This window comes from Pinus tabuliformis, chromosome 6 (assembly GCF_031772625.1).
Source record: "Pinus tabuliformis cultivar Carrire ecotype Pingquan chromosome 6, CPIR1, whole genome shotgun sequence".
Lineage (NCBI taxonomy): Eukaryota > Viridiplantae > Streptophyta > Pinopsida > Pinales > Pinaceae > Pinus > Pinus tabuliformis.
Genome location: NC_142292.1, coordinates 404647471 through 404657692, shown reverse-complemented (window position 1 = coordinate 404657692; position 10222 = coordinate 404647471). Strand labels below are relative to the sequence as shown.

The 10222-nt window shown below is 39.1% G+C and overlaps 1 protein-coding gene across 1 annotated transcript; it reads left to right on the top strand.

Moving 5' to 3' along the window:
* The first annotated feature begins 763 nt into the window (after positions 1–763).
* LOC149259015 (putative pectinesterase 11) lies at positions 764–8833 on the top strand. Its single transcript, XM_089446113.1, has 6 exons — positions 764–1087; positions 1294–1415; positions 7677–7860; positions 7984–8187; positions 8310–8545; positions 8689–8833. Exons 1-6 carry the CDS (start codon positions 764–766, stop codon positions 8831–8833), a joined length of 1215 nt encoding a protein of 404 aa, XP_089302239.1.
* The last annotated feature ends 1389 nt before the right edge of the window (positions 8834–10222 follow it).

The following is a 10222-nucleotide window of genomic DNA, read 5'->3' as shown; positions in this document are numbered from 1 at the left end:
TCCTTAAATCCATTTCATTTGTAAAGACTGTAGTTTGAATTTGTGTCATGTTCGAAAATTATAGAATCAGATCAGTATAGATATGAGGCCCATTGTCTGCTACGTAGCATAATATTTCTGTCGCCAGCATCGCGGTTTAGGGTTTGCGCAAATATTAAGTGGGAGAAGGTGGATTCCGCAGAATTCCGCTGAAGGTGGATTCCGCAGAAGGTGGATTCCACAGAATTCCGCTTAAGGTGGATTCCCCAGAATTCCGCTTAAGGTGGATTCCGCAGAAGGTGGATTCCACAGAAGGTGGATTCCACAGAATTCCGCTTAAGGTGGATTCCGCAGAAGGTGGATTAGGAAAGCAAAGGCTCAAATAGCGATGGCATGATCGGTCATGGTGTGCACAATCACAACCAGAGGAGAAGGCATAACACAGTTGAGCAGAGAGATTAGGACTAGCTCCTGAGCAAAGCTGAGCGCTTGGGTTTTCATTTGGCTGAGAGCTGAAGAGTAGCTAGCTGTATAAGCGAAACTGATGGGGAGTAGGGCATTACTAATTACCTCTGCTGGCCGTATACGAATTATTGTTTTATGTGTGACTGCTTTGAAAATGATAGATTATTGCTAACATATATAGAATTGGGTTGATAGATTCTTTTCAATACACACCAATTTTGTGAATCCACCCATTCCTTTAATTCATTCATGCCCATGGCCAAGGTCAACTCTAGAGGAATTTTGTGAATCCACCCATTCCTTTAATTCATTCATGCCCATGGCCAAGGTCAACTCTAGAGGATTGCTTGTTATAGGAGTATTTCTTGCAGTGGTGCACGTGTTTTTTACGCAACCTACCCACTGTAGTATCCATAGAAAATCTGTAAAACGTATAAACAGTAATTGGGAGAAGGTGGATTCCTTAGAATTGGAGGGCAGTTCGCCTGGAATTGCTGCCAACTTTAACAAAGCCCGTGCGTTGACAGTAGCTAAGGAGGCGGGTCAAGGCGATTTTACAACGGTCCAGGGGGCCATCATTGCAGTTCCAGTGCATAACAAGAACCCCGTCGTGATTAATGTCCGACCCGGCATTTATAGATTGGTAATTGATGAAACCAAATAATAATAATGTGAGAGTTTCATAAGAGCGAGGAAATAGCTCCAACTTGTTGGAGTCGTAATTTCAACGCAGCCGTACTGCGCTCCCCAAAACCACCGAACAAAACCACAAACCGCACAGAGCATATCGCACCGCCTTCCAGCGAAAAGCTGTTTTCGTATATTTGCCTCCGATGTGATTTGGTGCAGACACGTGTCACTCACCTGACATCACCCAACGTAATTTATCGGAAGCTAAAGTTCTGTAGCATGAGACCTTCCGATATTCTTCTCCACCGTTCGATTGCTTCCATTGCTCTCCACCGTCGATGGTCTGAAGTTGCATATGGGCCCGCATTAAATCAAGGATTGCTTGGAGTGAATGTCAATTTTGGTTGACCATACCTTCTAATTAATGAAGTGTCATATATGTAGGTGGATAGTTAAGTTTTTTTTACGGCATGTATTAATGTTCATAAAAACGTGTTGTATTTTTTTTAAGTGCGTTGACCATTTTGTAATGAAAAATATAACAAGTGAAGTGTGCTCGTATTGTGGTTGTTGCACACGGGAGGAAAAGAACATTGGTGTTTGCAGCAACGTGAAGAGCGAGAGGATGTATGCACAGCAGTGCACAAGATATATTCAGTAATGTTTTGTTTTGATTTTTTTTTGTAATGGAATGATGAAAACGCAAGGTGAAATGAGAACTGAGCCCGTAATGTTTTATGTGCTGAAGGTTTTGTAATATCCATGAGCGTATAATGAAATTGTTTTACAGCAGTAAACTTATGTAAATTTTTATTACAGCAGTAAGGTGTTTTTCACAACAGTGAATGTAAAAAGGAGTTTACAGTGGTAAATCCCTCTCAGTAAAAGAGGATGCAGTTTGTATCAGTTTTTTTAATAGAAATGTTTTTATGGTGGTGAAATACTCTGTTTCTCAGTGAAATTTTTTTTTAAGCTTCCCTGTGCACAAAAGGATCCTGTGGAGGTAAAACAGAGCATTGCCTCTGTGTGTTTGAATCTTGGTTTTTGGTATTTTCCCATCAAAAATACCCAACAGTGGTATCAGAGCAGGCTTAGGCTCTTTGAAGGTGACAAAGAAGCTGAAGGGAGGAGCTTGTTGCAGCAGTAAAACTTCTCAAGCAGGGTGAAGGCTCAGTCAGGAAAATACTCAGGTATTTCACAAAGTTTTTTTTGGTGTTGCTAAAGAAACAGTCAGTTGTTTTAAACACACAGTCAAGGATTTAGAGGCATAGATCAGAATGCAAGGAATGGCCAACACAAGCACTGGTATGGGTATGTTTAACACCCAGCTCCCACAGTTTAATGGGAAAAACTATGACTATTGGGCAATAACCATGACAGCCCTGTTTGCCTCTCAAAATTTATGGGAAATAGTTGAAAATGGTTTTGAAGAACCAGCAGATGAAAATGAGTTCAATGCATTAACTCAGGGAGAGAGAGATCAGCTGAAGAGCAATAGGAAGAAGGATTCAAAAGCCCGTATGTTGTTGTATCTAGCAGTAGACCAGAGTGTGTTTCCAAGGTTAGCAGCAGCTAAGACACCAAATGAAGCATGGCAAACCCTCAAGACAGCCTATCAAGGCATGGAGAGAGTGAAGACAACAAAACTACAATTGCTGAGAAAGGATTTTGAGAACTTGAACATGAAGGAGTCAGATAACATTGACTCATTCTTCACTCATGTGATTGGTGTAATCACACAAATGAGAACTCATGGAGAAACTATTGAAGATAAAAGGATTGTGGAGAAAATAATGAGGGTCTTACCCTCAAGGTTTGATGCCATAGTCACCACCATTGAAGAGACAAAGGATCTCTCAAACTATTCAGTTGATGAGCTACATGCATCACTGATAACACATGAGCAGAGGTTGAGTAGGAATGAAAACTCATCTCTTGAGCAAGCCTTCAAGACCCAGATGTCCTTTGGAAGAGGAAGAGGTCAAGACAGAGGAAACAAGAGAGGAAGAGGCAGAGGCCAGAACAGAGGTGGAAGGAACAGCCCATCAAATGCACAAGAAAGAGGTAGCAATACAAATCAGAACCAAGGCCAAGGCAGCAGCCAACAAAGAGAACAGTATCATGCTCAAGGACAAAGGTATGATAAATCTAATGTTCAATGCTATTATTGCAAAAAGTATGGACATTATGCAAGTGATTGTAGAAAGAAACAACATGATATGAGTAATAGACAAAATGCAAATGTTACTAGAGAAAACAGCAGTCAAAATAATGTGTTGTTAGCATGTAACATGGCTGAAACAAACATTGAGGACATATGGTTTTTAGACTCAGGTTGCAGCAACCATATGACAGGAAACATAGCCTTCTTTTCTGCCCTAGATAAAAATGTGAAATCAGAAGTCACACTAGGGACTGATAGGAAAGTCTCTGTTATGGGAAAAGGGGAGGTAAAAATATTTACAAAGCAAGGAGAAAAGAAAACCATAGCAGATGTATACTATGTCCCTGGAATGAGATGTAACCTCTTAAGTATTGGACAGCTTCTCCATAAGGGGTACAATGTTTTCTTTAAGAATGATGTATGCACCATCATGGATATACCACCGAGCAAAAGATGCATTGTTGAAGTGAAGATGACAAGGAACAGGATGTTCCCTCTCCGGATCAGGGCAGACTTGAAAAACAAAAATGAAATTGCAGCAGTTACCCAAGAGGCCTTCCAAAGCGTGCCAAAGGATGAAAATTGGTTATGGCACTTGAGATTCGGGCATCTAAATTTTGGAGGTCTAAACTTGTTGAGTAGGAAAGGAATGGTAAGAGGATTATCATTGATAGAGAAACCGGACAGCCTATGTGAAGGCTGCATTTTGGGAAAACAACATAGAGAAAGTTTTCCATCAGGGAAGAGCATAAGGGCAAAGGCACCCTTAGAGATCATCCACTCAGATTTATGTGGACCGATGCAAGCTCCATCATTAGCAGGCAGCCAATATTTCCTAACATTCATCGATGACTTTACAAGAAAGACTTGGATATATTTCCTTAAAAACAAAAGTGAAATGTTTGAGAAATTCCAGGATTTCAAGGCATTTGTGGAAAACCAAAGCGGGCTGCATATTAAAGTTTTGAGAACTGATAGAGGAGGTGAGTATATCTCCAAGGAATTCCTAAGATTTTGTAGAGAAAATGGAATTCATAAATAGTTTACAGCAAGGTACACCCCACAGCAAAATGGAGTTGCTGAAAGGAAGAACAGAACCATCATGGATATGGCGAGGAGCATGCTGAAGGCAAAGCATTTGCCAAATGATTATTGGGCTGAAGCTGTAAATTGTGCAGTGTATATTTTGAACAGGTGTCCTACAAAAGCAGTGATGAACAAGGTGCCAGAAGAATCATGGAGTGGGAGAAAGCAAGGAGTCACCCACATGAGAGTTTTTGGATGTGTGGCCTATGCACACATTCCAGATCAGCTAAGGAGGAAGTTGGATAGAAAATGGGAGAAATGTCTTTTCATTGGATACAGTGAGGAATCCAAAGCCTACAGGTTGTATATCCCATCCACCAAGAAGTTTTTTGTCAGCAGAGATGTTCAATTCATTGAAGAGGAAGCTTGGGATGGAAGCATAGAGAAAACAGTGAATGTCAAGAACTGTTTGTCTCATGATGAAGATGAAGAGGAGGTGGCTGAAATGCATCCCCAAACAGCAGCGCCAACACAAGGACAGCAAGGGACACCATTGAGGATCAATGAGAGTGCTTCTCCAAGCACACCACAAGGAGGAAATTCAAGTGCATCTTCAAGCACTTGCACATCAAGTGAAAGAGGTAAGAAATTTAGAAATCTAAGTGACATTTATGATGAAGGAATGAATTCCTTATTTGCCTTGTATTGTCATGTTGATGATCCTATTCATTTCGAGGATGAAATTAAAGATAAGAAATGGATAGAAGCTATGGATGAAGAGATGAATGCCATAGAGAGAAACAAAACATGGGATTTGGTTGAGCTACCAAAAGGCAAAGAAGTCATTGGAGTGAAATGGGTCTATAAGACCAAGAGCAATGCTGAAGGCAAGATAGAAAGGCACAAGGCAAGGCTGGTTGTCAAAGGGTACAAGCAGCAGTATGGGAGAGATTATGAGGAGACTTTCGCACCGGTTGCAAGAATGGAAACCGTGAGAGAAGTGTTGTCTATAGCAGCTCAAAACAAATGGAAAGTCTACCAAATGGACGTGAAGTCAGCATTCCTAAATGGAGTGTTAAAAGAAGAGGTGTACATTGAACAGCCTCTCCACTATGAGAAGAAAGGTGAAGAGCACAAAGTGTGCAAATTGAAGAAATCTCTTTATGGGCTGAAGCAAGCGCCAAGAGCATGGTACAGCAGGAAAGATTCATATCTATTGGATAATGAATTTGACAAGCGTGAAGGAGAACCCACCGTCTACATCAAAGAAAAGGATGGTAAAATTTTAATTGTTGTCTTATATGTTGATGATGTTATTTTCACAGGTAATGATGATCAGCTCATTAAGAATTTTAAATCAGTCATGAAGGATGAATTTGAAATGACTGACATGGGTTTCTTGAGATACTTCTTAGGCATAGAAGTAGATCAAAATGAAAAAGGAATTTTTATATCTCAAGCAAGATATGTAAATAAAGTATTGAGCAGATTTAACATGCAAGAGTGCAAGGCGACGATCACTCCCACAGTAATGGGATTAAAGCTCAGCAAAGAGGACAGCAGCAAGGATTTTGATCCTAGTTTGTACAAGAGTATTGTTGGCAGTCTTATGTATTTAACAGCAACTAGGCCAGATTTAATGTATGCTGTCAGTTTGATTTCCAGATTCATGGAGAGGCCAAAGGAGGCACATTGGCAGACAGCAAAGAGAATTTTGAGGTATGTCAAAGGTACCAAAATGTTTGGAATTTTATATAATGTCTCAGAACATTCAGATTTGATTGGATACACTGATAGTGATTGGGCTGGAAGTGTAGATGATCGGAAAAGCACTTCCGGTTATGTTTTTCATATGGGTTCAGGAACCATTTCATGGGCTTCTAAGAAGCAATCCATTGTAGCATTGTCTACAGCAGAGGTTGAATATGTGGCAGCTACAGCAGCAGCATGTCAAGCAGTGTGGATGAGAAGAATGTTGAGAAGCTTAGGCCAAGAGTAGGCAAAAGCGACAGTCATCTTTTGTGACAATAGCTCATCTATTGCATTGTCAAAGAATTCAATGTTTCATAAGAGAACGAAACACATTGATACAAGGTTTCACTACATCAGAGAATTGGTGAACAATGGAGAAATTATCTTAGAACATTGCAGGACTAAGGAACAGGTTGTAGACATCTTGACAAAGCCACTTGATCAGAAAAGCTTTGAATTTTTGAGGAAGTGTCTCGGTATGACCGAATGCCCAGCCGTTGAAATTAAAGGGGAGTGTTGAAGTCGTAATTTCAACGCAGCCGTACTGCGCTCCCCAAAACCACCGAACAAAACCACAAACCGCCCAGAGCATATCGCACCGCCTTCCAGCGAAAAGCTGTTTCCGTATATTTGCCTCCGATGTGATTTTGTGCAGACGCGTGTCACTCACCTGACATCAGCCAATGTAATTTATCGGAAGCTAAAGTTCTGTAGCATGAGGCCTTCCGATATTCTTCTCCACCGTTCGATTGCTTCCATCGCTCTCCACCGTCGATCGTCTGAAGTTGCATATGGGCCCGCATTAAATCAAGGATTGCGTGGAGTGAATGTCAATTTTGGTTGACCATACCTTCTAATTAATGAAGTGTCATATATGTAGGTGGATAGTTAAGTTTTTTTTTACGGCATGTATTAATGTTCATAAAAACGTGTTGTATTTTTTTTAAGTGCGTTGACCATTTTGTAATGAAAAATATAACAAGTGAAGTGTGCTCGTGTTGTGGTTGTTGCACACGGGAGGAAAAGAACATTGGTGTTCGCAGCAGCGTGAAGAACCAGAGGATGTATGCACAGCAGTGCACAAGATATATTCAGTAATGTTTTGTTTTGATGTTTTTTGTAATGGAACGGTGAAAATGCAAGGTGAAATGAGAACTGAGCCTGTAATGTTTTATGTGCTGAAGGTTTTGTAATATCCATGAGCGTATAATGAAATTGTTTTACAGCAGTAAACTTATGTAAATTTTTATTACAGCAGTAAGGTGTTTTTCACAGCAGTGAATGTAAAACGGAGTTTACAGTGGTAAATCCCTCTCAGTAAAAGAGGATGCAGTTTGTATCAGTTTTTTTAATAGAAATGTTTTTATGGTGGTGAAATACTTTGTTTCTCAGTGAATTTTTTTTTTAAGCTTCCTTATGCACAAAAGGATCCTATGGAGGTAAAACAGAGCATTGCCTCTGTGTGTTTGAATCTTGGTTTTTGGTATTTTCCCATAAAAATACCCAACACAACTTACATTCATTTCGTTTATGTCGCTTACTTAGAATGAATGATTTTATTGGGAAATAAATTATGTCAAAAAGGGAAGGTAAAAGAAATTTTCGTGATCAGAAACCGAAAGGGGGTATATACGAGGGTCCTTGTGTGTACTGGTACTAGTGTGCAAAGAGAAGGTGACGATTCCTGTAGAGAAGCCATTCTTGAGGGTCAGTGGGTCGGGTCGGGCGCCAACAGCACTGTCATCACTTGGAATGATAGCGCGAAATCGAGCGGTGGGACATATTATTCTGCAACGGTGTCTGTGTATGCCTCCGATTTCACAGCCAGAAAAATCACAATCAAGGTAAGGTTTTTGAATTTTATTATTGACTATTAATGTCATAGTATAAAAAGTACATGAGATGACATATGCCTAGATTATATATATAATTTTTGAAATATTCAAGTCAAGTTTATATATATACAGAATTCATATGGTCCGGGAAATCTTACTCAGGAAGATCAAGCTGTGGCGGTGAGGATTTCGCGAGATCGTTCTGCGTTTTATGACTGCCGATTTCTGGGGTATCAGGACACCGTGTTAGACGAAAGTGGGAGGCATTGTTTCCAAAACTGTTACATTGAGGGTGCTATCGATTTTGTATGCGTTAATGGAAGATCTATCTATGAGGTAAAGTTTAAACCAAACACAAATACAATCTGCAGTACCCACAGACAGACATTATTTTGATTTTGATTTCTCATATAAAATGGGAGATGTTGCTACCGAATTTTTGGATTTGTTGATTGTAGAGCTGCGATTTGCATGCCATTCCTATACATAATGGGGCATTTACAACTCAGAAGAGATCTTCTCCATCGGACAACACGGGCTTCGTTTTTATGCACTGCACGTTGACAGGCAACGGATTAATGTTTCTGGGCAGGGCATGGGCACCATATTCCACAGTATTGTATGCTTACACTCATATGGCTGACATTATCTTCCCCCAAGGATGGGATAACTGGAATGATCCCAGCAGAGATAAGTAAGCCAGCGCTATCCTTTTATTCTATCTCGCCTGCACCAGTACTATATATCTATATATATATATATAAAATCAATCCTGAGAATCCCATATCTCATTCTTATTCTAACATATTCTTGTTTTCATTCTTTCTGCATCTGCAGAACCGCGCATTATGGGCAGTACAAATGTTCCAGAGCTGGTGCAAGTGAAACGAAAAGAGTTGCATCGTCGCGTGAACTCAGACCTACGGGGGCCGCGCCTTTTATATCCATCGATTACATTGATGGGCGTCGCTGGATCAGATAGATAGATGACATCAGCTACCAATTTCATTCCAAAAAATATTCCCATCCCAAACACTGACCTGAATGAGAAGCTTAAATGGATACAAAGACTTTGTACCCTGGTAATAGAAAATAAGTGCTGCATGCATGCATGCAGTGTAAGGTAGAACAAGTTTGAAAATCACTTATAGACCTGGAATGGTAATAAAATGGAGATTTTTCTTTGAAGTGATTTGTATTTTCTTTTATTAATTATGTTTAACAAAAAAATAAAATAAAATATTCAAATTATTGTTATACAAATTTATTTTTCAATATTATGAATTTTATTGATCAATATTGAATAAATTGATTATTATAGTTCTCTCTTACTCTTCCAAGAGAGAATAAGTAATAACAATGTTCACTCAGCATTCATTATATATACAATAATGACATTACTATTAACACAATAATAACATGTACATGTTATGGTTGATTTTTAAAACATCAACATTAACACAATGCCATAAGTAGGTGTCCATTCATAATTTTCTTTTACCTAATGGGTGTAACCCAAAGCTAAGAACATACAAACAAACTTTGAATCATACATATACATGTATCATCATAGGATTGTACATGAAAAAATAGTATTTGAACACAAAAAATTCAAATAGAAATCTACAATTCTAAGAGACACCCACTCAAAAGGCCTAGACATCTATGACGCACAAATAGCTTCTATTAGAACCACCTTCACCATGATAATTCCAAACTTTTCGGTCGTGACGTCTTCTTGTGCACCCATGCCCATGCCCTTGGGAGGTGGTCACTCGAATGAAAGCATGACATACACCAATAGGAGTTGAATAATCTCACTTGTCCATGCACATTATCCTTCCTACTCCCAGCGGTGTCAACTCAAAATGTTATCTAGATTGTTCATCTAATTATCCATAAATCCGTGCGACAAATTTCCACAACCCATTCATTCTATAATATTACAAGATTCCTTCCAATCACCCACATGTTCTTGATTACTTTTCTTGCGTATGTCTTGGTATCACAGATTTGTCAATCTCATGGCTACTATCTACTTTACTTTATTTGGGGATACCGGGTGTAGTTGGAACACTTTTTTCAGAAGAAAAAAGTAGAAACGTGTCTTCAATAGAAGTGAATATTGTTTTACATTAGCATACATATATTGCTTGTCTTTCCCGAGCTAAATTGTAAACTAAAAAATATAAACAAAATCAGACTACTGATATGCCATCAATACATCTCTATAAGACTATGAAAAAGATTATTTACAACGAGAGAAAAAACATAACAAAATAGAGGTAAAGAGAAAGAGTACAAAAATTCTGGAAAAAAATGAAGTTTTGAAAATGGCAGAAGAGATAGGAATATCTCTCCTTCAGATATC